At 46.8% G+C, this 27540-nt stretch overlaps 2 gene segments (V, D, J or C); both read left to right on the top strand.

The window, feature by feature from the left end:
- LOC124098431 (immunoglobulin heavy variable 4-61-like) overlaps positions 1-26647 on the top strand; it is a 31351-nt gene extending 4704 nt beyond the window's left edge. Inside the window, 3 exon segments of the V gene segment in view lie at positions 3553-3642; positions 3862-3988; positions 26644-26647. Coding sequence covers positions 3553-3642; positions 3862-3988; positions 26644-26647 — 221 coding nt within the window.
- A 142-nt stretch (positions 26648-26789) lies between these two features.
- Positions 26790-27306, top strand: LOC124098435 (immunoglobulin heavy variable 4-30-4-like; the record flags this gene model as incomplete). The annotated part of the segment is given in 2 exon segments: positions 26790-26904; positions 26990-27306. Coding segments are annotated over 2 exon segments (363 nt in total), but the record flags the coding sequence as incomplete, so codon positions are not given.
- Positions 27307-27540: the final 234 nt, after the last annotated feature.

The following is a 27540-nucleotide window of genomic DNA, read 5'->3' as shown; positions in this document are numbered from 1 at the left end:
GGATAAAAGCAATTTGGAGAAAGAATATTAGAAATTTGAAGTGAAAAACTTTGAAGACAGAAGTACAGGAAGGTGAAAAAAAAGATAGAAAAGATGTAGGAAGATAGAAAAGATGTAGGAAGACAAGAATTTTAAACCCACAAAATAGGAAACAAAAGAAAACCAGGAGGAAAAAAGCAACTAAGGGTGAATGTACAAACCTTAGAAGAAAACTAGAAGATAGAAACAAGATTAAAAAAATGGTTAAAAATGTCAAATAAAGGTATTTCAGATAAAAAATACAAAAAGCTAAGACAATTATTAGATACAGACATTCAAGATAGAAATAGGTAGAAGAGAGAAGTTTAAAGGCAAATATTGGATAAAATAGAAGAACAAGGAGATTATTAGTAATTTTTTTTTCAAAAATCCCATCAACTTTAATTTCTGCTGGTGCAGAAATTAGAAGTCTCAGATGAGGATGTTAAAATTTATAGACAAGAGCCAATTTAGAAAACATTAAACTAAAAGGAAATTGGTTTAAAACCACATCAAAAAATTAAAAGAACTAAAGTAATTCTAAAAACTAAGGCAAAATGCTTTTGGAAGACTTGAACTTAAAAGGATTTTTAAATTTCCAAAGGATACATATAGGATATTTTGGAACATCATCCCTGAGGAAAAATCAGTTAATGTTTTACTTAACAGAAATCCCATACAATCCACTGGGATAAGGCATAGTTGAAAGAGCTCATCAAACTATTAAAATGTACTTATTAAAACAAAAAGAGGGAATTGGAAAGGGGTATATATCCCCCAAAGATAAACTTAAAATAACGCTTTTTACTCTAAACTTTTTAAATTTGGATTCATCAGGGCTTAGTGCTGCGGAAAGACATATGTATCCAAAAAAATGTACATAAGCCTAAGGTACTTTGGAAAGATATTCTAACAGGACAATGGAAAGGTCCTGACCCAGTGATTGTCTGGAGTCGGGGTTCTGTTTGTGTGTTTCCACAGGGAGAACAGCAGCCAATTTGGATTCCAGAGAGACTAACCAAAGCAATTTCTACAGACCAAAAAGAAGATGATTTGACTCAAATCCATAACAGCTGATATCCAGAGCTCCAGCTTGGCTATTCTTACATCTGCGACAGTGATTAACCAGGATGCTTTTTTCAATATCTATTTTATTATTGCATTTTTCCACATCATAAAGTTCTATTTTATTTTTGAGCTCACACAGACCTAGGTCAATGTTTTTCTGATCAGTTTTATTTTTGACTGTGGAGTTTTTAAACATTGCAATGGAGATTTCACCTGTGTAAAGCTACAAGGCCTTTACTTTTGTCTTATGTGTTGTACTTTTGTGTGCACTCTTGTGTTTTGTGTTGTATGTCTGTTTGTGCATATGTCCATATTTCATATAAGAGGAGCGCTCATGAAAAAATGGATCCGAATTTTTTTTTATTATCCACGTGATTTAAATCGTTTAATTTAAATTTGGTAAACAGCTGTTAAGGATTGTTTTAAAGATAGTTAACAGATCTGTTTGTTTACTTTCACCTTTCCTTTTCATTATATTTAATAATTCTGTTCAGGATAATGTAATGTTACATAATTTCTTTTTAGCATCATTGCCAGAATTCCTATCTCCATCCCAGTGCCGGTGAAGACAAAGATAAAGCCAAACTAGAGCTTCTTTGATAGCTATCACAGTAAACTGTATAAACTGATGCATCAATGAATATAACTCAACAAGTAATGCTCAATCATGGACTCGATTTACTTTGGGAGGAAATGGACTTATTGATAGACTCCTCTGCTTTGAACTGCTTGTAGAACTTGCCTGGACTATGTGTCACTTGTATACATTATGAACTATCATTTGGTGCAGCAAATTGTGGTAGTGCTGGCATATCTTTGCTGATGGTGTCACCGGTGATACAATTTTTCCAAAGGAGCTGTTAATTGGCTTGGTGTCGTGGCATTTCTGTATCCTCCTCCCTTCTGCTAGTGATGGTCTAAAATTTGGGGGCCAACAGAGGTGAGGCAAAGAACCTCATCCCCCCACTGTCACCAAGGCCAAATTTGGGGGCCAACAGAGGTGAGGCAAGAACCTCACCCCCCCCACTGGTGCATAGGCCTATCGACAAGTATGGCTGTATGCTGGACCGGTAGTCAGTGACGGGTATGATCCAATTGCAGTTGTATCAACCTAAGACAGGAGGCTGAAGCCTAGAGGTCAGTTTTTCCCATGATGGGTAAGAACCATAAGTTGAATTGGACAACCTACCAGGCACGGTCCTTAAGCCACATTGCTTGTTGTTTAATTAATCAGAAGGGGGGAGATGCTAAGAGCCATTGCCAAGTAGGAATGATGCATGGCAATTTCTTTGTCAGCCTACCCCATGTTGATTAGAGGAAGGACTCTCCATTGTGGACTCAGATCATTTGCAGTGACTTTGCATGAAAGATGACCTTGCTCAAGGACCAGGGTGGATCCAGGTTTAGGGTGTATCCTGCTTGGAATAGGGAGTATCCAGCTCCTTGGGTTTAGGGCGGTTCCAGGTTTAAGATGTACCCTGCTGGGAATAGGGCGTATCCTGCTGCCTCAGGCGCGCCCACTCCTTGAGTTCCAGTTGATATCTCCTGGGATTCAGAGAGTATTTTGGGATACAGAGCCCAGTGGAGGTGTGGATTTCCCCAGAACCTGTGTGTAGAGTGCTGGTGTGAGTTCGGGAATAAAGAATTGCTGTTTGAATCTACAAGGCTGTGAGTGGCTCCTGATTTTGTGCCCAACCAGACTGCGGCAGGCCAGGGTCATGCTTGGCTCTGGGTGTTCTTGTGCCTGCTCTGCTGGCTAAGGTTGAAGAGGCTCCCTGGGTTCCCAGCAGTCCTGACCTTCAACAGTGGCCATCACCTGCAGGGAGGGACTGTCCATGCTATGTCTCCTGTCCCCCTTCCCAACCCCAGATGGGTTTTCTGCTTTACTTTAATTATCACCTAATTTTGCCTTAATCACTGATTTTCAGTCCTGATTACATGTTATAATTTCGTAGAAGAAAAATTTTTGTAGCAAATGAAATACTTATTTAGGGAAATCTTACATTCAGTGTGAAGAGCAAGAGTCAGTCTTCCTTAACCATGACCACTGGGCTCCTGCCTGACTCCAGCTCCCCTGGATGGAGATGTCCCTAGTGTGTCCCAGGACATGGGCTTCCCCTCCTGGAGCCCAGGCACAGGGCCACCTTCTTGGGAGGAGGAGGGCAGCAGCAGTTCCTCCCTGTGGTCTCTGTGCCGTGTGCAGGACTGAGGGCCAGTCCTGGCTCCACCATGAAGGTGACTCAGAATTTGACAGTTGAGTCAGGTCCCACCTAGGGCCTCTCTGCAGCATGAACGTCCTGGTGTGGAACAGGGGGCCCCACTGGCTGAGGCCTCTGTCCATTCACTGACCTCCCAGGGCCTGTTCAGGCTGTGACGTTTGTGCAGCTGAGTCAGAGCAGAGCAGTGGTTAGAGTCTTCTCCACACTCACTGCTCTCTCAATGCCTGTGAGCTCCCGTCCTCTCCAGGTTGTGAAAAGGTGGTGGGTGTGGTGAAGGACTTCCCAGATATGAAGCATCTGGACGTTTCTCTCATGTGGACTCTGCTGCTGGATGAAGGTCAGTGCTGGCTGAGGGGTTTCCCACATCACTGCACTCACAGGCCTCTCTCCACCATGGAGCCTGTGGTGCTGGGCAGGTGTGGGATTTGCCTGAAACCCTCCCCACATTCACTGCATGGGAAAGGCTGGCCTCCAGTGTGAACGCTTAGGTGTGCAATGTGATTGGCATTTCTGCTGAAGACTTTCCACATTCACTACACCTGGGTGTCCTGTCCAGTGGGATCTATCTGGAGTGTGAAAGGCTGGACTGATGGTGAGCAGCTGCCCACGTGCTCTCCATTCCTGGTGCCTTTACCCTGTGAGAGGCCCCTGCACTCTCAGTGCTCCCTGGAGGCTGCCCTCTGGTGAGTCCCTGGTCCCTGAACACACTTGAGCTGGCTGAAAGTCCTTCCCACCTCCCTGCTCTCCAGGCCTCTCCCACAGGTGGTTCTGTAGCTGCTCAAGGCTGTGACCCCATCCTCCTCTTTTAAGTATTGCTCCCCAGGGCACAGCATGGGGTGCTGAGGGTTCTCACTTAGCTCTCCTCCTGTGGTGCCCTCTGCCCAGATGGAGCCTCCTCAGCCTCTTCTCTGTGCCAACAGCCCTTCACCATCCACAGGGGGTTCTGCAGCCTCAGGAGCCCAGGCCAGGTCCTGCACCACAGCTGATGACCTCAGACTCTCTCCCTGCTGGTGCTCTAATGGCAGCCACCACAGGGGTCTCTGTGTGGGCCCAAAGTCTTGCTCAGTGCTCCCCTTCTGCACTGGCCACCTCAGCAGAGCCAGCTCTCCCCTGGCCACTCTTAGAAGAGTCTAAAATCCCTGATTTCCACCCTACCCCTGACTGACCAGATGATGACATTAAGTAACTCCTGTTGTGTTATGTGCTCTGGGGGAGAGAGGTAGAGAGACTGGGGGAGAGAAAGGTAGGAGGTGACCCCAGGCCCAGAGTCCCTGTGGTGCAGCTGTGCAGGCACAGACACAGGCAGGTCTCAGACATCCTCTGAGAACTTGAGAATCTCAGGAATCCCAGGGGTGTGAGCAGCTTCACCTCGAGGAGTTTATCTCTTTAATTGCTTTAATTTTTTAAATACATGACAGTGGAATGCATCACTATTCTTATTACACACATAGAACACAATTTTTCCTATCTCTGGTTGTGTATAATATATGCTCAACCAATTCATGTCTTCATACATATACTTTGTATAATGATGTCCATCACATTCCTCCATCATAGCTAATCCCCTGCCCCCTCTCTTCCCCTCCCACCTCTCTGCCCTATCTAGAGTTTATCTGTTCCTCCCATGCTCCCTCTCCCTACCCTACTATGAGTCAGTCACCTCACACCAGAGAAAACATTCACCATTTGTTTTTTGGGGATTGGCTGACTTCACTTAGCATTATATTCTTCAACTGCATCCATTTACCTGCAAATGCCATGATTTTTTTTCTGTTTTATTGCTGAGTAATATTCCATTGTGTATATATGCCACATTTTTTAATCCATTCATCCACTGAAGGGCATTTAGGCTTGTTCCACAGTTTAGCTATTGTGAATTGTGCTGCTATAAACATTGATGTGTCTGTGTCCCTGTAGTATGCTGATTTTACGTCCTTTGGGTATATACCAAGGAGAGGGATAGCTGGGTCAAATGGTGGTCCCATCCCAAGATTTCCAAGGAATCTCCATACTTCTTTCCATATTGGCTGCACCAATTTGCAGTCCCACCAGCAATGTATGAGTGTGCCTTTTTCCCTACATCCTATCATTAGGGGTTTAAGCAGGAGTGCTGCAGAATACAGTGACCCACTGACCATGGGGGAACAAGGATGTGAGCTGTCCCTTGACCATGCTGTCCCCAGCATCTGCAAGAGCCCCACAAGCACACCACACCACCCATCTAGAACCTTCCTGTGTCGCTGACAGAGCAGAGCAAAGGCCCTCAGGAGGCCACCCCCTGTGTCCTCCCTCTGCATGGCTGTGCACCCCTGCAGGGAACACCCCCTCTGTGTGGTGCTGCCACCCCTGACCACTGGGCCTCCCCATTCCTGGATGGCTGGCAGGAGGAGGACCAGCAGGAAGGAGCCCCCAGTTCCCCCCACCCCAGCCCCCAGTGCCTCTGAGCAGCAGGAGACAAACACCTATCTAGGAAGGGCGGGGTTCTGCCCTGTGCTCCCCACTTTATCCTCGTCTTCAGTCTCAGGCTGAAAGTGCAGCCCTGACTGAGCAGCCCTGTCTCCTCCTCATGGGGCCTTCATTGTAGCATTGAGGTCCTGACACTGCTCCTCGGCCTGGGGACAGCACCCTGTGTGAATGTCCAGGGATTTCAGGAGCAGGGTGTGGGCATGCAGTTCTGGTGTGATTTACTGAAAGTGAGGCTGCTCTTCCCCTCATGTGCCCACCAAGGTGTAGGTCCAGAAGTTGGGGCCAGGCCTGGTGAAGCCCCTGCCCACCCTGTCCCTCACCTGTGCTGACTCTGATTCTCTCTACCCAGCCATGGTGTGAGCTGGACCCACCAGGCTTCAGGGAGGGGCCTGGATTGGGTTAGAAGGATGGATGGTGGTGGAAGCAGGTCCCATTCCACACGTGGAATGTCCCTGCTGGTCCTCAGTGCTCCTTGATGGAGTTGAGCACATGCTGGTCCCTTCCTCCAGGTGTCCTTGGCCTACTGCAGCTGCAGGGGTTGGGACCTGCCTGGTAGATAGTCAGATTCACCAGGGACACTTCCAAGAGCCAAGTTTCATAAGCACTCAACAGGGTGAAACCTGAGGATATGGCTGTGTATTCCAGTGGGAGACACCCAGTGAGGGAACTCAGTGTGAGCCCAGTCACTCACCTGCCTGCAGGGGGCGCTGAGGACCTGCAGGGGGCACTGAGGACCAGCAGGGGGAGCTGAGGACCAGCAGGGGGAGCTGAGGAGCAGCAGGGAGCTGAGGACCAGCAGGGGGACCTGAGGACCAGCAGGGGGCTGAGGACCAGCAGGGGGCGCTGAGGACCATCAGGGAGCTGAGGACAGCAGGGGGAGCTGAGGACCAGCAGGGAGCTGAGGACCAGCAGGGAGCTGAGGACCAGCAGGGGGAGCTCAAGACCTGCAGTGGGATCAAGACCACCAGAGCCCCTTAGGGTCAGGAGGGAGCTCAGGCTCAGCACATAGAGTGAGGACCAGCAGAGACATTTGGGATCAGCAGGGGAAGCTCAGGACCACCAGCCTCACATCTCAGCCCCAGGAGAAGATAGAGAAGTGTCCTGGGTGGGATTGCTTTATGTATTGTAGTTTCCCTATAAAACTCAGCAATTCTTCCAGCATTCTGTCTTAATTTTTTCACAATTATATGTTCAGTAAATAATATTCTGTTTTCCTAGTCTAGATTCAAATTCTTGTTGTGCTTAACATATTTCTGAATATTGACCTTAAGTCCTGAGCCTTAATGACTATCCCAATAAGGCTGAGGAATTTAAATACTCTCTGATTCCTTCTCCTTATTTGCTGTACTCACAGTGAAGGAGCCACATATCTGTGTTTGATGTGAAAGGAGGGGAAGACATGGGATGTGGGGATAAAGATAGTAGAATGAAACACACATTATTACCTTATGTTTGTATGTGACTGTATGACCAATGTGATTCTACAATATGTATACTCAGAAAAGTGAGAAATTATATTCCACCTATGTATGATACATCAAAGTATATAAGTGTATTCTACTGTCATGTATAACTAATTAAAACAAATAAAAAATTTTAAAAAAAGAAATGTACCATCAGAGTTCTTGTTGCGTATGAGCTGTCTCCATCACCATGAGTTCTGTGACATCACACCCCATAGCCAGGCCCCCAAAGTCAGAGGTACCCACTCCTCTTGCATGTGTGCATGGCCTGTGCACAGGGGTGAGCTGAGTGAGATATTGGGGAGAAGAGGGATCCCTTGGCAAAGACCCAGGATAAAGCATGGACTGTGGGAGCTGCAGGTCTGCTCTGCCACTGGCCTCAGGAACCTGAAGACACACTGTGTCCAGGGACATTGTGACCCCATCTTGCTGTGGGTTGCCTCCAAGTCTGAGAAGCCCCAGGACACCTGGCATCTGGGGAGGCAGCATGGAGCCTGCCTGGGTTTCCAGCCACTGTGGTTGCATTGCAGGGTCACAGAGAGGGACACCTGGGCTTTGTCCCTGCTCACGTCAGTGCCCACCGTCCTGAGTCCAGCTCCAGCCTGGGTGAGGATGAGCAGTGGCAGTGTTTATATACAGGTGGTCTAAGGTACTTCTGGTTCATCTCAGAATATTAAATCACTGAGAGTATTTTAAAAATATGTGCTGGTTGAGAGCTAGGCACTGATTTTAGATATGAAATTTGGAAGTGCCTAAAATCCATAGTACTAAATTTTGTAACAAAGCTTGTCACTTCTATTTCTATCATTAATAATTTCATGTTTTTATTTTTATTATTTTATTTGTGCATGATAAAAGTAAAATTTTGTGGTTTGTTTTGATGTAATTATAGATGCATACATAATTTTCTAGCAGAACAATATTTCCTCTGTATCTTGTATATCTTAAATTTCCCTACCTGTCATCATCTCCTCGATTGATTATATACAATGAGTTTCCTTTGTTGTATGGCTATGATGTCCTTATAAATACCTAATAATTGTACACTGTACAAATGTTGGTGTCTTAATTCACAAAAAACCTATTGCTTCTGATTCGGATGGCATTTTCTGAGGGGTTAATTTTCCCCAATGGTTTGGTTTCTGTCTCCTTTTCCTCAGGACACTTTAGAACTTGCCCTGGGGGTCTCACTCAGCTCCTTCCAGCCCCAGGTAGATGCAGGATCACTTTACTAAACATGATGCCCCTCATTTGCAGACACACTATATTTGATTGCTTAAGCCTGCTTTTCTGAGTATAATATTTGATCTTATATAAAGTAGACATATGACTTGAGATATTAATACATTTTAAAGGGCCTGAAAAAGTACTGATGTCTTGTATGCTGTTGTCTTTCTCATGTGAGGGTGCTTGATCATCAACATCACTAGGAATGTCAGCATCTCTCCATCAGACAACAGCTGGCCATTCCAGCTGTATTTTCACACTTACACTGTCACCTAGTCCTAGTGAGGCAGAGGACAGCACCCTGACACACGGGTGCCAGGCGCCATGATGGGTCCCAGGCTGTGCACACCCAGCTGTCCATCACCTGTCCCTCCTGGGTGTGGGGAGTCCACCAGCTGCTCTACCCCAGTCACTGTGAAGCAGAGCCTGGCTGTGGGCCACAGGTGCCCTGTGAGCTGCAGAGCCTCAGGACAAGGCCCTCTCTGCATGTGGCCCTCACCACCCACACTCACCCTCGCCCTCTCCGCACCTTCCCATCTCCAGGGGCCACTGTCCTCTCTCTTTGGACCTGATGCAGTAGCTTCCCCACATGAGTGATGGTGTGGTGATGGTCTCCCTTTGCCTGACCCATTCCCGCTAGGTCCATGTGACCCAGGGCCATTCTCAGGGCCAGCAGGGAGAGCTTGCCACTGTTTGGGGCTATATAATATTTCCTAGTCTATGAACAATACATGTTCTTCGTCTAGCTATCCCTGATGGACTCATTGGTTGATTGTGAATGGTTCTTCAATAATCAAGGGTGTGCAAATATATTCTTGATGTACAGATTTTCTCCTATGGATAATTATTCAGTCCCTGGATGGCTACATCATGGGAAGTCCTAATTTCATTTTTGAGGAATCTGCATAGTGTTCTCCATGCAACTGTGGAGTGTGCATTCCCAGCAGTCAACCAGAGCTCCCTGCTCTACCCTGGGAGCATCTGCCATCTGCTGCCCTGGACAGGGCACGTTTCCAACCAGGGAGGGTTGGAATCTCCCTTTGGGTTTGTTGGCATTTTTATGGATTCGTGGTATCAAGTATTTTATTTGGTGCTGGGGATTGAACCCAGGGCCCTTTGCACACAAGGCACACACTCTACCAAATGAGCTATCTCCCCAGCCCTCAAGCAGTTTAATGAATTCTTTCTGTTCATGTCTGTGTGCTCATTGAGGAATGCATATGCAGGTCACTTGTCCAAGAGCTGCCAACTGTCGGGTACTTGCTCTGGGTCATCTTTGGCTACTGAGCTGCTGGATTTTACCACTTTATCAGCATAACTAATACTTGTTGGGGGAACAGGCTTCCAGATGCCTTTTCTGCTACTGTGTGGCTGTTCTCCTCCTCTGTAGCTTCCTTTGCTGTGGGGAACCCTGCTCCTTGGTGAATCCCAGTGTCCACTTTGACTCTATGGCCTTTGATTTCAGGTTCTGACACACACTCTCCCCTGTATGAGCTCCATGCAGTGTCTCCCAGGTCTCCTTCCAGGGCTCTCTCATCTCAGGATCTGTCTGTGAGGCCATCACTGATTTGGAGCTGAGTCTGCACTGGTGAGAGTTAGGGTCCAGTTCCTCCTCCTGCCTGTGGTTGTCCAGTTTTCCCAGATCTGTTCAGTAACTAATTCACCTTCTTCCAACAAGTGCTTGTGGGGTTTTGGTCAAAACCCTGTGGACTGCATGTGTGGGGCCAACCCTGTCCTCTAGTCCCCCTCTGGTCTGTGTGTGGGTTCAGTGCAGGGCCAGCTGTCTGGGCTGCTGTCACCCTATGGTATGTGTTCTGTCCCACTTACTGATTCCTGGTTTTGACCCTTGCACTTTACTGACGTGGTTGAGGCAGTCAGTGTCTGTGTCGGTACAGAGGAGGGTTGGTGCAATATTTGATTCTAGCCATTGCAGAGTGTCCAGTCTAATTAGTCAATATCTGATCAACTTTGAGGTGACATTTTACAGGGTGAGGGATACTGACCTATTATATTCTTTTACATATTGATATTCAGTTTTCCCAGCAATCTCTCTTGAAAAGCCTGTAATATCTCCAACATGATTTTGGAAACTCTGTCAAGCACCAGATCAGTGCACTTAGATTGGACTGTCTCTGTACCTCCTACCCTGTCCCCTTGGTCTCCATGTCTTCTTTGGTGTCAGTGCCATGCTGGTTCAGTTACTGCAGCTCTGTCAAGTAATTTGAGGTCACATGTTGTCATATCTTCAGGTTCACTCTTCCTGCTTAATCACTTTGGCTATTGTGTGTTTGTGACTTCTCCTCACAAATACTAGGACATTTTCTGGTTCTTTTAAGAGGGTTGTTAGTATTTGTTGGAGATTTCACTGAATCTGTGTGACATTTTGTTGAGGGCCACAGCCGAGTCGGGATGACACATGGCATTTTTGCCAGAAGTAGTGGTTGAGAGGTGACGCCAGCAAGTTCTTGCGGAGTTCCCGTTGAGTTCCAGTTGAGCTCTTGCGGGGATTCCTGGAGAGTTCCCATTGGTTGGGGAAGTGCCAGAAGAGGGATATTTTCTGATTGCTGGTTCCTGGACAAGCCACGTGGAGTTTGGGAGAATTCCCGGGGAGCGTGTGTGGAGTGTGCTGGTGGAGTTCAGAAATAAAGTTTGTTCCTGCTTCAGTGGCTCGTGATTTGTGCCCAGCCAGACTGCGGCATTTGGTAGCCCGTGTGGGGAACGCCTGAAGCCTGGGGGTACTAGAATACTGGGTATTTGCCCACGATGCCATAGAGGGAGATATTGGGCTAATGAATGCTGTTCTCAAACCACCATAGTGGGTACTCTATTATCAAAAAATGGACAAGGACAAGGTGTTTACCCACGATATCATGGAGAAAGGCATCAGGCTCCATTGCCAAAAAACGGACAAGGGGGCCCAATGCTCCGGGGCCCATGACCACAAATATACGGGGCAGTGGAGGAACCCAGAAACACCATGAAGGAACCCAGCAACACCATCAGGGTAGTGCCCAGGACACATTATCCATCTGATCTCTCATCAGATGAACCAGAGGGAGGGCAGGGTTGGACATCTGGGCCTCCGCCAGAGCAGTACTAACTCCAGAGATGGGAGTTCAAATCATTCCCACAGGAGTAAAAGGGCCTCTTCCCCAAGGAACAGCAGGCTTATTGTTAGGACGCAGTTCTTCTATTCTAAAAGGACTTATGATAAGTCCTGGGGTAATTGATCCTGATTATGAAGGTGAAATAAAAATTATAGCTAGTTCTCTAAAGGGTATATCAGTAATTTCACCAGGAGATAGAATAGCACAGTTATTAATAATACCCAGCCTACATGATAAATTTTCCAGTAGTAGTATAGAAAGAGGTTCCAGGGGATTAGGCTCCACAGGTGTAGATTGGGCTATGCTGTCTTTAAATTTAGATTCTCGCCCCATGCTAAAACTAAATATTCAAGGACATGAATTTAATGGGCTACTGGATACAGGTGCATATATTAGCATCATATCTCATCAAGAATGGCCAAAACATTGGCCATTACAACAAGCCACTCAAACGCTTTGAGGCCTGGGAGTGGCGACTAATCCCCATAGAAGTGCAATGGTATTAGATTGGAAGGATCCTGAAGGATGTGAAGGAACTATACAGCCATATGTATTGGATCATCTTCCTGTAAATTTATGGGGATGAGATGTCCTACATCAATTAGGTTTGACATTAACAAATAACATCAATCTAAATGTGCCCACTATTAGGGCTAGACAAGGTTTCAGGAAAGAAAAAAGATTAGGAGAACAGGAACAAGGTAGAGCAGCACCAATACAAATAGATCAAGGAACATACAGACATGGGTTGGATTTTCAGAAGGGGTCACTGAGGCCATAAAAATTACTTGGAAATCAGATAGACCAGTATGTGTTCCTCAGTGGCCCCTGAGTAAAGAAAAGATACAAGCAGCCCATGACCTGGTCAAACAACAATTAGCAGAAGGACATATACAACCTTCCGTATATCCCTATAATACTCCCATTTTTGTCATTAAAAAGAAATCTGGTAAATGGAGATTATTGCAAGATTTAAGAGCCATTAATAATGAAATGGTTATTATGGGACCTGCTCAATCAGGGATCCCTCAATTGTCTGCTTTGCCAAAAACCTGGTACGTTTTAGCTATAGATATTAAAGATTTTTTTTTTCAATTCCAATTAATCCTGAGGATAGTCCAGGTTTTGCGTTTACTATCCCTGCACGGAATCATGAAGGTCCTGATCAGAGATATGAATGGAAAGTACTCCCTCAAGGGATGGCTAACAGCCCAACTATGTGTCAAATTTATGTTAACAAAGCAATCCAGCCTCTTAGAAATCAAAATCCTGAACTACAAATATTTCACTCTATGGATGATGTATTGTTAGCACACAAAGATAAAAACACATTGCTAGAATGTTTTGCCACACTTACAAATTTATTAAAAAATTATAATCTAGAGATAGAAATAGATAAAGTACAATTAAATTTTCCAATTAATTATTTAGGAGTTCTATTATCCTCAACCATGGTCTGTCCACCAAAAATTCAAATACGAGTAGATCAACTCAAATCACTCAACAACTTTCAAAAGTTATTAGGAAACATAAATTGGATAAGGCCTTATCGAGGCATACCAACAGGAGAGTTGGGACCTTTATTTGATATCCTAAAAGGTCCATCAGATCCAAATTCACCCCACATGTTAATGCCTGAAGCAAGAAAGGCATTAAAAATTATTGAAACATACATGGAAAATATGCATTTGAATAGAATTGGTATAAGTTTGCCTTTATTATTTATTGTAATACCAACAAAAAATATCCCTACAGGAGTATTTTGGCAACAAGGTCCATTATTGTGGATACATTTATCTTATTCTCCTAACACTATTCTTACTAGGTATCCTGAGGCTGTAGGACAATTAATACTCAAAGGAATAAGAGCAGCAAAGGGAGTGTTTGGAATTTCTCCCAATAAAATTATTACTCCATATACTATGGATCAAATTGATGAGTTAGCTAATGAGTTAAATACTTGGGCAATAATCATGTGTAAATCTAATGTTTCATTTGATAATCCCTTACCATCTAATCCTTTGTTGTCTTTTTGGTCCTCGCATCCTGTAGTTTTTCCAAAAATGACAAGAAAAACACCTATCATGAATGCTCCAAATATATTCACTGATGGGTCAAATAATGGTACAGCAGCAGTAGTTACCCCTGATCAAACTTTTACATTTTTAGTACCCATACAATCAGCTCAAAATGTAGAGCTTAATGCAGTATTACAATCTTTTGTGATGTTTAAAGATTCTGAATTTAATTTATTTTCTGATAGTCAGTATATAGTTAATGCTATAGTATCCCTTGAAGATGCTGGTAGGATTTCTCCTTCTTCTACTGTTTTCTCTTTTTCTTCCACTATACAAAGTCTAATCTGGGACAGAAAAGATCCATTCTTTATAGGACATATCAGGGCACATACAGGATTGCCTGGAGCCCTTAGTTTGGGCAATGATTTAGCAGATAAAACTACACATGACATACATATTTTCTCTACACTAGAAGAAGCTACAAATTTTCATAAAAGGTTCCATGTCAATGCTAATTCTTTACAAAATCATTTAAAAATAACCAAGGAACAAGCTAGACAAATTATAAAACAATGTCAAAATTGTGTGACCTTTTTTCCACAAGTTAATCTTGGAGTCAATCTGCCGCAGTCTGGCTGGGCACAAATCACGAGCCACTGAAACAGGAACAAACTTTATTTTTGAACTGCAGGAAAACACTTCACACAGCTCCCGGGGAATCCTCCCATATGCCACGCGGCTTGTCCAGGAACCCCCAGCCAGAAATATATCTCCCGGAAACCCTCCTCCTGCACTTCCCCAACCAATGGGAACTCTCGGGAAATACCCACAAGAACTCTAAAATAGTGAGAGAACTCAAAAGTAGTGGCAGAGGCGGATAGTAATGCCTCGCCTGTCAATCAATACTGTTGGCAAAATGCCAGGGGCCATACAGACTCTGTCGTGGCTCTCAGCATCTCCCCCTTTTTGTTTAATTAAACAACAAGCAATGTGGCTTAGGGACCGTGCCTGTTAGGCAGTCCAATTCAAAATATGGTCCTTACCCGTCATCAGATGAACTGACCTCTAGGCATCAGCCTCCTGTCTTAGGTTGGTACCACTGCAATTGGATCATACCCATCACTGACTACTGGTCCAGCATACAGCCATACTTGTGGATAGGCCTTTGCACCAGTGGGGGGGCGAGGTTCTTTGCCTCACCTCTATTGGCCCCCAAATTTGGCCTTGGTGCCAGTGGGGGGGTGAGGTTCTTTGCCTCACCTCTGTTCGCCCCCAAATTTTAGACCATCACTAATAGAAGGGAGGAGGATGCAAAATGCCACGACACTAAGCCAACTGAGGGCTCCTTTGAAAAATTGTACCACCGATGACACCATCAGCAAAAATACTCCAGCACTACCACAATTCACTGTACCAACAGATAGTTCACAATGCATACAAGTGATACATAGTCCAGGAAAGTTCTCCAAGCAGTTCAAAGCAGAGGGATCTGTCAATATGTCCATTTCCTCCCAAAGTAAATCGACTCCTTGATTGAGCATTACTTGTTCAGTTATTATTCATTGATGCATCAGTTTATACAGTTTGTTGTGATAACTATCGAAGAAGCTGTAGTTTGGTTTTATCTTTGTCTTCACCTGCACTGGGATGAAGATAGGAATTCTGGCAATGATGCTAAGGAAAAAATTATGTAACATTCCAACAGGCACTAAGAAAACAATTTTTTGAAGAATTTACATTATCCTGAACAGAATTATTAAATATAATGAGAAGGAAAGGTGAAAGTAAACAAACAGATCTGTTAACCTCCTTATTTGTTCACATATTAAAACAATTTTCAACAGCTGTTTACCCAATCTAAATTAAACCATTAAAATCATGTGAATAAAAAAATTCGGATCCATTTATTCATGAGCGTTCCTCATATATGATATATGGACATACGCACACACAGACATACAACACAAAACAGAAGTGTGCACACATAACATACAACACATAAGACAATAGTAAAGGCCTTGTAGTTTTACCTAGGTGAAATCTCCATTGCAATGCTTAAAAACTCCACAGTCAAAAAATAAAATTGATCAGAAAAACATTAACCTAGGTCTGTGTGAGCTCAAAAATAAAATAGAACTTTATGATGTGGGAAAAGGCAAATAATATAATAAATATTGAAAAAAGCATCCTGGTTAATCACCGTCGCAGATGTAAGAATAGCCAAACTGGAGTTCTGGATATCAGCTGTTATGGATTTGAGTCAAATCATCTTGCTTTTGGTCTGTAGAAATTGTTTTAGTTAATCTCTCTGGAATCCAAATCAGCTGCTGTTCTCCCTGTGGAAAAACACAAACAGAACCACGACTCCAGACAATCACTGGGTCAGGACCTTTCCATTGTCCTGTTAGAATATCCTTCCAAAGTACCTTAGGCTTATGTACATTTTTTGGACACATATGCCTTTCCACAGCACTAAGCCCTGATGAATCCAAATTTAAAAAGTTTAGAGTAAAAAGGGTTATTTTATGTTTATCTTTGGGTGATATATACCCCTTTCCAATTCCCTCTTTTTGCTTTAATAAGTACATTTTAATAGTTTGATGAGCTCTTTCAACTATGCCTTGTCCCTGAGGATTGTATGGGATTCCTGTTATATGAGTAATGCCAAAGGATGAGCAAAATTGTTTAAAAGAGGTAGAAGTATAACCAGGACCATTATCTGTTTCTAACTGTTTTGGAACGCCCAGAGTGGCAAAATTTTGTAAGCAATGAGCTATAACATCTTTAGTTTTTTTCTCCTGCATGAAGGGAGCCCATCAAAAATCCGGAAGAAGTATCAACTGTAACATGCAAATATTTTAATTTTCCAAATTCTGGCAAATGTGTGACATCCATCTGCCAAATATGGTTAGGTATCAGTCCTCTAGGATTGACTCCAAAATTAACTTGTGGTAAAAAGGTCACACAATTTTGACATTGTTTTATTATTTGTCTAGCTTGTTCCTTAGTTATTTTAAAATGCTTTTGTAAAGTATTAGCATTGACATGGAACCTTTTATGAAAATGTGTAGCTTCTTCTAGTGTAGAGAAAATATGTATGTCATGTGTAGTTTTATCTGCTAAGTTGTTGCCCAAACTAAGGGCTCCAGGCAATCCTGTATGTGCTCTGATATGTCCTATAAAGAATGGATCTTTTCTGTCCCAGATTAGACTTTGTATAGCAGAAAACAAAGAGAAAACAGTAGAGGAAGGGGAAATCCTTCCAGCATCTTCAAGGGATACTATAGCATTAACTATATACTGACTATCAGAAAATAAATTAATACAGAATCTTTAAACATCACAAAAGCTTGTAAAACTGCATTAAGCTCTACCTTTTGAGCTGATTGTTTGGGTACTAAAAGTGTAACAGTTTGATCAGGGGTAAGTACTGCTGCTGTACCATTATTTGACCCATCAGTGAATACATTTGGAGCATTCATGATAGGGGTATTTCTTGTCATTTTTGGAAAAAACTACAGGATGTGAAGAACAAAAAGACAACAAAGGATTAGATGGTAAGTGATTATCAAATGAAACATTAGATTTACACATGATTATTGCCCAAGTATTTAACTCATTAGCTAACTCATCAATTTGATCCATAGTATATGGAGTAATAATGATCCATTTGCAGTGGTACCAACCTAAGACAGGAGGCTGACGCCTAGAAATCAGCTCATCCAAAGATGGGTAAGGACCATGTGTAGTATTGGATAGCATAACAGGCACAGTCCCTAAGCCACATTGCTTGTTGTGTAAGTAAACATAAGGGGGGAGATGTTGTGGGCCACACCTGAGTCTGGATGACGCATGGCATTTTTGCCAGAAGTAGTGGTTGAGAGGTGATGCCAGCGAGTACTCGAGGAGTTCCCGTTGAGTTACAGTTGAGCTCTCGTGGGGATTCCTGGAGAGTTCCCATTGGTTGGGCAAGTGCTGGAGGAGGGATATTTTCCAGTTGCTGGTTCCTGGGCGAGCCGTGTGGCGTTCAGGAGAATTCCCGGGGAGCGTGTGTGGAGTGTGCTGGTGGAATTCAGTGGCTCGTGATTTGTGCCCAGCCAGACTGCGGCAACATTTGAGGTAATCAAAGGTGTGGAAATACTTTCTTGATATTATTGATTCTGATGATAGCAGAACATGGGGGGCCTTCCCATCTCTAAGTTCTTCAAAGTCTCGTGGAGTTATTCACTATTTCCATTTTAGAGATCTTTCACCTCCCCAGTTGAAATTTTTCCGCAAGGTTTTTAAAGGTCATTTAGAATGAGAACATTTCCTTGATTTATTTTTTCAGATGACTCATTTTGGAATATAGGAAAGTGGATTATTTATCTGTGCATGATGTATTTAGTTCTGTTGCTACAGGTGTTTATCAGATCTAGAAGCCTTCTGGTGGAGATTTTGGTTCTCCTAGATATTGGATCACATCACCAGCAAGCAGCATATTGAGACTTCTTTCTTTTCTCTCTCACAGTTTAATTTCTTTGTCTTGCCTGATGGCTCTGGTTAGAGGTTTTAGGCACTATGGACACAATACCAACTTTAAAATAAACTAAGAGATGTTTTCTAGAAAACATAAAGAAGATTGAAAATCCTCTAACAAAGTAAACAAAACAAAAAGAAAAAGATCCCATCAATAGAGATAAAACAGAAGATATTTCTACTGAAATCAAGAAATTAGAAACTATTTTAAACATATTATCCAGTAAACTAGGAAAACGTAAAGAAATCGGCAAAATTCTAAATGCATGTGAACTAGACAAATTGAAGCATAAGAATCTACAAATGTAAAACAGAAAACTATGAAGCAATGAAGCTGAACAGCCATTAAAGACCTTCCAAAAGAGGAGAGCCCAGAAGCAGAATGATTTGCAGTTGATTCTAAGAGAATTTAACAAAGAGATGAGGCCAACCTCCTCATGTTGTTCCCTGAAATGAAAAAGAAGGAAACACTGAAAAAAATTCTTCTGTCAAGCAGGTAACACCCAGATACCAAAACCAAACACAGAGACATCCAGAGAGGAGACTTCAGACTAACATCACTGGTGAACAGAGATGAGAGACTCCTTAATAAAATATTGGCACCCTGCACTCAAGGACACACGAGAAGGTGGAGACCATGATCAGTGGGTTTCTCCACAGGTTCGGGAGGTTGGCTCAACATACAGATCCATAATGTCATATCCATCTGTGAGTCACCACATAAACAGAAGTGAGGACAAGAGTCACACCATGACATCAAGAGAGGCAGAAAAATAATTTGACAGAGTCCAGTACCTCATCGTGTTTAAAAGACTGGAGAAACTAGAGGTACAAGGGCCTTACCTCAACCTCATAAAGGCTACATGTGACAAACCCAAAGCCACTACCATACTAAATGGAGAGGACCTCAAAACAGTTCCTCCAAGCTGAGGACAGGACAAGGATGTCCACTCTCCAACTCTGATTCTGTGGGCTCCCTGCACTGCACACTTTGACACAGGAGCATTGTCACAGGAACAACATGCAGTGCAGCATTATTGAGGCTCAAGTGACTACTCTGTGGTCACCAGGGAGAGAGGTGAGGAAGCTCAGAGGACCCTGGGGAGTCTTTTCCATCAACTCAGAGAGATTTCAGGGGGATTCACTGATTAGGACCACCCTCAGGATTCTGTGTAGAGCAAGCACTGAGATAGTCCAGGGTTCATACGATGGACACTGGGTGAAACTCAGGCTCATGGTCCTCCTGGCCCCCAAGGAGTCCCTGAGACTCAGCACTGTCCTCTGGCACTTTTGCTGCTTGTAAATGGAAGATGGAAGGTGTGGTTCTGAGGATGAGGTGAGGTTCCTGCAGGGGGACAGGGAGCCAGGCTGGGTTACGACAGCAGCTGAGCACTAGTGAGTGGCAGGGGGCCCTCTGACCAGCCTGCTCACTAGGCCCTGTCCTTGCCAAAGTCTGCCCACTCCAGATCTGGCACCTGAGAACAGGAGCCTGACTGCCCATGTCCTGCCTGAGACTCCAGGTGGCCCTGCCCTGAATTGTCCACAGCAGCCCTCTGTGGGGCAGAGAGGAGGCCTCATGACATCCAGGAAGGAAGTGTGACGAACCTTGTGACTGGAGCTGCTGAGAGGGTGACTCAGATGTCCTCTATTGCTACCCTGCTGGGCTCTGACTTAGAAAACAACCATCACCATGACCAGCACAGCCAAGAGCTGTCTGCTGTGGAAGCCCTCCCCAGGGCAATCAGGACACAGCCTAGGGGACTACAGACCCCAGGGGCCATTAGAGTCAGTCAAGACCTCTCCTTGGTCCTGTGGCCATAGCCTCCCTCCTAATCAATCCTTCTCATTAAATTTGCTGTTGCTATTTGCCCCACTGCCAGGGAAGTGAAAAGGACCCACCTGCTTCCACACTCAAGTGTAGGCCAGACATAGGGCACACATGGCCCCATCCATGTCAAAACATCAGAGGGACAGAGGGTAACAGGTCCCCCAAGCTGAGCCCGCATGGATCCCATCACTTGTCCATGTTGACAAGGGTCTGCCTCCTTCCTGGTCATCCTCAGTACTTGGAAGAGGCCAAGGCCCTCACCATGACCTCTGGCCCATGAAGCAGGAGCAGGGCTGCTGGCCCCACAGCTGTGGCTGTGTCCTCTGACTCTCTCCTGTGGTATTTATAACTGTGGGTGCACTGTAGGGAAACAGAGCACTGGAGTTGGTTTCCCATAGTTATTCAGACCTGGATCAGGACCCCCATTTCTGTGGGCAGCTCTTCCCCTTCCTGCCCTTCTCCCTCCCTTCTCCCCTCCTGGGCTCTGTGGTCTTTCTTCTATGTGTTGCACATGTCTGAGTTGGATGTTCATGAAGGTGGAGTTCACTGTGCTTCTTCATATCAGCTCACAGCATACATGGTGAGTTCCCTTCTGCTCTCCTCCCTTCACCCCTCTGCCCACCAGAAGGCCCTTCCTGGACCCACTGATCTCCTTCTCTGTCCACATCACCTCCTCTCCTCTCACTCTTCTCCAGCTTCCTCAATTGGGAGAGAAGATTGGCCCTTGGCTTCTGCGTCTGGCCTCCTTCATCAGCTTGATGGTCCCAGTTCAACCTGTTTCCCAGCAAATGCTGTCATTCCATTGTCTTCCTGGCTGAAGACCCACTGTGCACAGACTCCAAGCTTTCTTCATCTACACCAGCCCCTGTAGGGTGCAGCCCGTCACAGCTTCTGCTGGAAAGTTGACCATTTCATCTTCTTCATGAAGAGCCAGTGTTGCTTCTCTCCTGGAAAATCCTTCAAGACCTTGTTTTCCCATGAGATCTTGGGCCCAGGAGATGCCAGCCCTGGGAGTTATCCACAGACCTTCCCTGGACAAGGGAATAACCACCTGGGCACTGCTAGGATGGTTCAGGGGATTCCTAGACAACTGCCCAATCCTCACATTAAAAGTTAATCTATCCCCATGTTGAACCTCTTCCAGTAGATAATATCTGACCTGTTCCTCCATTTCTATGTTGGCCCATACCCCAGGGGACAACATCTGACAGGTTCCTCCATCCACATACTCTCTCATCCCAGTTGATTCTGTATGACCTGTCACCCAACCCCGTGCTCACTCTATCTCAAGTGGATAATATATAACATATTGCTGCCTCTGCATGCTAAACCTGTCCACAGGGCATGATATCAGAGCTGTCACACCATCTGACACTTGACTTTCCCCAGTGGATAATATCTGACCTGTCCCTCCATCCCCGTGCTGGTAAGTTCACAGTAGATGACATCTGACCTGTTACCCCATACTGGCCTGTACCCAGTGGATATTATCTGAACACTTACTCCTTCCCCACGCTGGTCCTGTCCCCAGTGGATACTATCTGGCCTCATAACCCATCTACACACTGGCCCTCTCCCCAGTGGATACTATCTGATGTATTACCTGATCCCCAAGCTTGCCTTTCTACAGTGGTAATCCCTGATCTGTTACAGCATCCCCATTTGTCCTGTCCCAGTGGATAACATCTGCATGTATAAAACTAACCCTACCTAATTCAGTTAGAGTGGCATTGGCTGTCCTTAATCATTCATATGCTCCTCTGGTGAAGCCATCTGCCCTTGGCCTTGTCTTTCCTGGGTTTGGACTCATGATGTAACCTGTGTGTCTGTCCCTGCTCTGCTCAAGCTGTCTGCTGCTCCTAGGCTCAGCTGGGCAGGGTGCACAGTTCTGGAAATGCATGCATCTGCTCCTGCATGTTATTGGGGAAATACATACAGGTGGCCTAATGACCACTTGTATTCCTAAGGTCTCAGAAACACCTGGTTGAGCAGGTATTATGTCTTTCATTCTTTCCTCCCTCTGTCTCACCCGTAACATAAATAATTCTTTCCTAAATGGTGGCTGAAGAGTCCCATGGGCTCCTTGTTCTTTCCACCTGAGGAGTGCATTCACAGCACCTTGGTCAGGTGTTCCTGGAGCAGCTGGGCCTCCCAGTCCTGGGGGCTGCATGGTGCTGGGGCCACTCTGGCAGCCTGGACAGCTGAGGGGCTGCTGGCAGAGCAGCAGAGGTGCAGCCCATCTGTTCCCAAGGGCTGCCTGAACTGGCCCTCCAGCAGGCCCAGGTCAGCAGTGCAGCAAGCCCCATGAGTGCAGAGGTGGCTGTCAGATTAGAGGACAGCACAGGGCAGGCAGCACCTGGGGACAAGGGCGAGATGCTCTCAGCACCCAGGGCTGGCTTTGCACCTCCAGGGGGACTCTGTGCAGTGGCTGCTCAGGGCCTGCTCAGCTGCCCTGGGGACTTTGTTAGGGGTTACAGGTTCGTGCAATGCCACCTGGGGTCCTGGGAAAGGTGTGTGTCCCTTACAGCTGGCCCTGCTCTCAGCATGCCCTGCCACTCAGGGAGGGCCCAAGGCTCTTCCCTCCTTTGTACATGTGTGGACTTATGGCCATTTGCATCCTGTGTCTGCAGGTGGATGGACAGTTCCTCCCTGACCAGCACACAGCTGGGTAGGGAGGCTTAAGAGAGCAGCCAGCCAGCTGCTTCCCAGGACCCTGGGTGGGGTCCCTGCATGGCTCTTTGCAATGGAGCCTGGTGTGTAGCCCAGGCTGGCTCTGCTCTGTCCCCACCACTGCTGGGGCCTGTTTCCCAGGAGTTTCCAAACTGTGCTGACGGCTGTGGGCTCAGTGGCTCCAGCAGCACAGGTGCCCCCTGTCAGGGGTGAAGGATGATTGACAGCTCCTTGTGTGGCAGGGGCAGAGGCAGAACCTGCACAAGGGGCCTCACTGAGGGTGGCTTCAGCAGAGGTCCTGCCTGTCACCTGTGTGCTCTGTGTAGTGGGGGCAGGATGAGCACTCCCGCCCTCCACAGTGCTCTGTCCTGCACAGTGGCCATAGACTGACCCAGGCCTATGGGCAGGGAGAAGAGCAGGGCCTTCTGCAACTCCCTCATCCACTAAGGCAGCCTCCCAGGGACCTGGCCATGTAAACTAAAGTGCAAATTTCACATGTGCTAAGTGTGTGGACACTTTTGGTTCAAGAACATGCAAACATACAGAAAGCATCCTTTGTAAATATCTTGAAAGTAACTGGATTACAGGTTTACATTTGAAGCACAACTCCACAGCATTTCAGATAAAACAATAAATTTTTGATGGCTCAGTCTGACAGTGAACTTTCAGGAGTATGTCAAGATACAGAGGACGGGTCCCTGAAATTAATGTCTAACCCACAGGAGCTTGGGCTAATCAGAGGCGAGGGAGAACATGGATGCCCTGGTTCTCCCAGTGGGCACTGGGTGCTCAGGTCATCCCCTGTCCACAGCTCTGTGCTTGATAGCACCAAGGGGAGCCCAGCCAGTGTGCCTGCTCCCCTGCCATAGGGCTTGTCCCCTTGGTCCTGGCCACAGGCAAGGCTTCTCCTGCAGTCCTGAGCTTCAGGACTTGTAGAGGTTCTTCTGCAGACTCGGTTGTTCACCTCACAGGGCAGTATGACTGGAAACAGTGTGCATGACACCAATCACTGCCATGGGAGACCCTCACCTACCACAGGACCATAGTGTTGGCTCTTACTTGCCACAGATGACTAGTTTTATTATGTAGTCACAGCAGCTGTGGCTCAGAGTGTCCAGGGGCAGTGGGGGCCTCTGTGGCTGCCCCTACAGAGGTCCAGTGCATGCATAGAGATGATGTCCATGTGCTTCTCACAGTGACAGGGCCAGAGTCCAAGATCTGTGGGGCATGGCAGCATGACACAGTCCTCAGAAAACACAGAAACCCCAAGGACAGGAAAGGAGCCCTGCAGGAGGGAGTCCCTGCAGAGGCCTCCACAAGGTCATCCTCAAAGGACTGAGGCCCTAGGGACACTGCAGTGCCCCCAAGGAGGAGTGCAGAATGCAGCCAATGACATGGCCAACTCATACTGTGCAGAGTCACTCAGGGGACCTCAGTTTGAGCCAGACGCAAACCTCCCTCAGGTGGCACCTGTGGCCAGCAGGGGGCGTGCAGGAGCAAGGAGTTGCTGAATGAGTAGTGGATTTTTTCCAGTTGTGGTTCTCATTTTTCAGTAAACGTGACACAATTCCTGAGAAAGACCTCCACAGTTATGCCTCAGGGCCTTCAATAGATGTTTTCAATTTAAAAAATAATGATTAACTGGGATGGATTGAAAAGGGTTGATGGCATAACCTTGAATTCCTTAGTCCTCAAATGAATGTTCAGAGAGCAATATCTTCATGTCTCATGTACATAAATTCTAAATTTATAAAGGACCCTGAACATACAATATACTTCCTCAAAGAGTAATTTGAAATCATTAAAGGCACAATTATTGGCATTTACAGCTGGTTGTGCCACTTTGCACAACCACACAGAGACCCACAGTTTCATGAGCAAGCTCCAACACTCAGGCTCGAGTACCCCAGAAGCTCTCCCAGGAGATCTGGCTGCTGTGGCTGTTGCTGGCTCTATTCTGCAGTGAGCTTCCAGGAGGAACACCTGCTGCCTTTCCCTCAGGCCTGGCCTTCCCTGGAGGACACGTCCACATTCTCTGTCCACAGTCACTCCCTGTTCCTGGGTAATTCTTCTCCCATCCAACACATCAACATGGTCCTCCCTGTGACATCTTTCCATCCTCTGTGCCCTGCATCAGTGTGGACACAGGAGGTGAATTCTGCACACTCCACATGCAGACCACAGGCTTGGCAGACACGGTGCTGGTGATGGACAGCAACAGCCTGGACACACCTCGCCCCTCCCTGCACATGAGCCTCTCACACAGTCGATAATTTCCCTGGGATCTTTATGTCAATATGAAATGAGCAGATTAAATCCCCTGAAAACTGACCAGGTGGAAAGATTACCAGGACCAGGAATTCGCTGTCATGGTTCACATATGATGTGGCCCACAAGCTCATGTGTGAGACAAAGGAGAGAGAACTAGATTACCAGAGCTCAAACCTACAGTGGATTAATCCATTAACACAGACTGACTTGAAGCCATTGTAGGCAGGTGGGGGGTGGCTGGAATACATGGATCACTGAAGTTTGCCTTTGGGGGACACTCTGTGCAGTTCACCTGCTTCTTGGTGACCATGTCCTGAACTGGTTTCCTCCTCCACACCCTTCTGCCACGGTGTTCTCCCTCCCTGGCCAGAGCTAAGAACTTGCCAACTTGCACTACAACCTCCTAAGTCATGACCCAAAGAAAGCTTTTCCTCCTCTGTGTTCTCAGAATTTTGGTCAGGTGACAAAATGCTGTCAAATATTGATATATTTTAGGAGGTTTTCTTATGGCCACATCATACATCCACTAAGTTTCTCTGATTTTCACGAACACTTTGTGCTGAATGGTGAAAGCAAACTGAAGCCCTGGAACAGGTGACGTGTTGAAGACCTCACACCTGGCACAGGTGAGGTGGGGAAGACTGTCACATGGAGGGCTCAGGATCCCCAGGTCAGGAGGTGGAATCATCTTAGGATGCCTCCTACTTAGATGCTTGGAAGAACAGCTTTCTAATCAGATGATTTGCTAGGACTTGGAAACTTCACTCAGGGGCTCACCTGGATTTGCAGGTGGTGAAAACATGGAGACCAGCAGGTCTTACCTGAGCCACCCCAGGACCAGGAGGTGGGTGCTGCAGGCTCAGTGTTTGCAGGGAGTTCATGGTCAACACCACAGGGAACAAGGAGAGGAGCCCACATGTCTTATTAGTGTGCTGTGCTCACTCAGTTAGGCAGGAGGTCAATTCCTGAACCTCATCAGGAGGTCAGCAACTACACCTGCCCTCTCAGTGACCCCACCTCACTAAAGACACTGTCCACTGTTTTCTCCAAATGCTGGACTGTGGGCAAGGCAGGTGTCACTGCACTGATGCTGCACAGGGAAGTGTCCCTGGGCCTTCTCCCTCACCCAGCCTGCCTTGCATGCCGTCCTGTCTGCTGTCAGCCTGGCTCTGCTGCTCTGGGGGACTCAGGGGCTCTCAGCCTCAGGCTGCAGCTGAGTGCTGCCTCTGCTCCCAGGACTCTCACCTGGCCCAGCACCTCCATCCTGTCCTCTCCTGGTGGAGACCAGAGGGCAGGACAGGTGAGGAGAGGAGCTCAGGGCAGATTCCCACCCACTGCTGTCCACAGGCATTGGCTGGACAGTCAGGAGGACAATGAGGGCAGAGGGTGGGGGAGGGCAGTGGGCACACAGCAGGAAGCCCCTCCCCTCCTGAGACCCTGCTCCCTCCTCTCCTGCTCAGTCTGCAGCCCCCAAATCTCACAGAGATGAAAGAGAAGAACTAGTCCTGAGAACAAAGGGGGGTTCTTCTCCTGGATGTGTGGAACCCCATCCTCAGCCCTGGGCTCTGTTCAGTCATCACTGAGGGCTTCTCCTTCAGGGCTGGGAGGTGAACCTGGGCCTCTTGCATGCTGGTCACGTTCCTGCCACTCTGACACCCTCCCAGGTTCAGGGAGGAAGGGCTTGGAGGAGGCAGGGCTGGGCTCAGGAGGGTGGGCTCCCCCTCTGACAGCATTCCAGCACCCCTGAAACCACCTGCTCTCCTCTCACAGGTAAAGCTCCACCTGGGTTCAAGACAGGGACACATCTCAGGGGCACAGAGGCCCTGGGCAGCCTGACCTCAGCCTCTCCAGATATCAGAAGAGCCTCACCCACATGCAAATCCCTCACCCTGCTATGGGTTCAAATGCCCTCTGGGCTGTGGGAGCTCCCAGCTCTCTGCTCAGACAGGGCTGAGGTCTCTGGGAAGGCAGGTGTGGTCTAGAAGATGAGGCTGCTGGGTCTTGTCCTGTGCCTGGTCACAGCTCCCCAAGGTGAGTGTCCCCAGTGTCAGACCTGGGTCCATGGGGAGGTTGTGACTGCAGGTGACTGACAGGGTGTGACTGTCCTTGTCCCCAGGTGTCCTGTGCCAGGTGCAGCTGCAGGAGTCAGGACCTGGCCTGGTGAAGCCCTCACAGACCCTGTCCCTCACCTGTGCTGTCTCTGGATTCTCCATCACAACCAGTGATTACTACTGGAACTGGATCCGTCAGCCCTCAGGAAAGGGGCTGGAGTGGATAGGGAACATATGGTATAATGGTAACACTTACTACAGCCCATCCCTGAAGAGCCGAGTGTCCATCTCCAGAGACATGTCCAAGAACCAGTTCTCCCTGCAGCTGAGCTCTCTGACCACTGAGGACACGGCCACCTATTACTGTGCCAGAGACACAGTGAGGGGACCTCAGTGTGAGCCCAGACACAAACCTCCTGCAGGGCGCCCAGGACCAGCAGGGGCGCCCAGCACAAAGGACCTCAGGTCAGCCCAGGAGCAGGTGCAGAGGTGGAGGGAACTTGACCCCAGTCCTGAGCCTCCTCACCAAGCAGCTCCTCCTGAGAGCACCAGCTATGGAGGTCCTAGAGAAGCCTCCTCCCCTTGGACACCCCTCATTTCCCTCCAGGTGAGGTGT

This window comes from Marmota monax, unplaced genomic scaffold (assembly GCF_021218885.2).
Source record: "Marmota monax isolate L192 unplaced genomic scaffold, Marmota_monax_Labrador192_F-V1.1 WCK01_AAM20220418_F8-fsc00499, whole genome shotgun sequence".
Lineage (NCBI taxonomy): Eukaryota > Metazoa > Chordata > Mammalia > Rodentia > Sciuridae > Marmota > Marmota monax.
The sequence above is the reverse complement of the archived record's forward strand: the minus strand, read 5'-3'. Positions and strand labels throughout refer to the sequence as shown.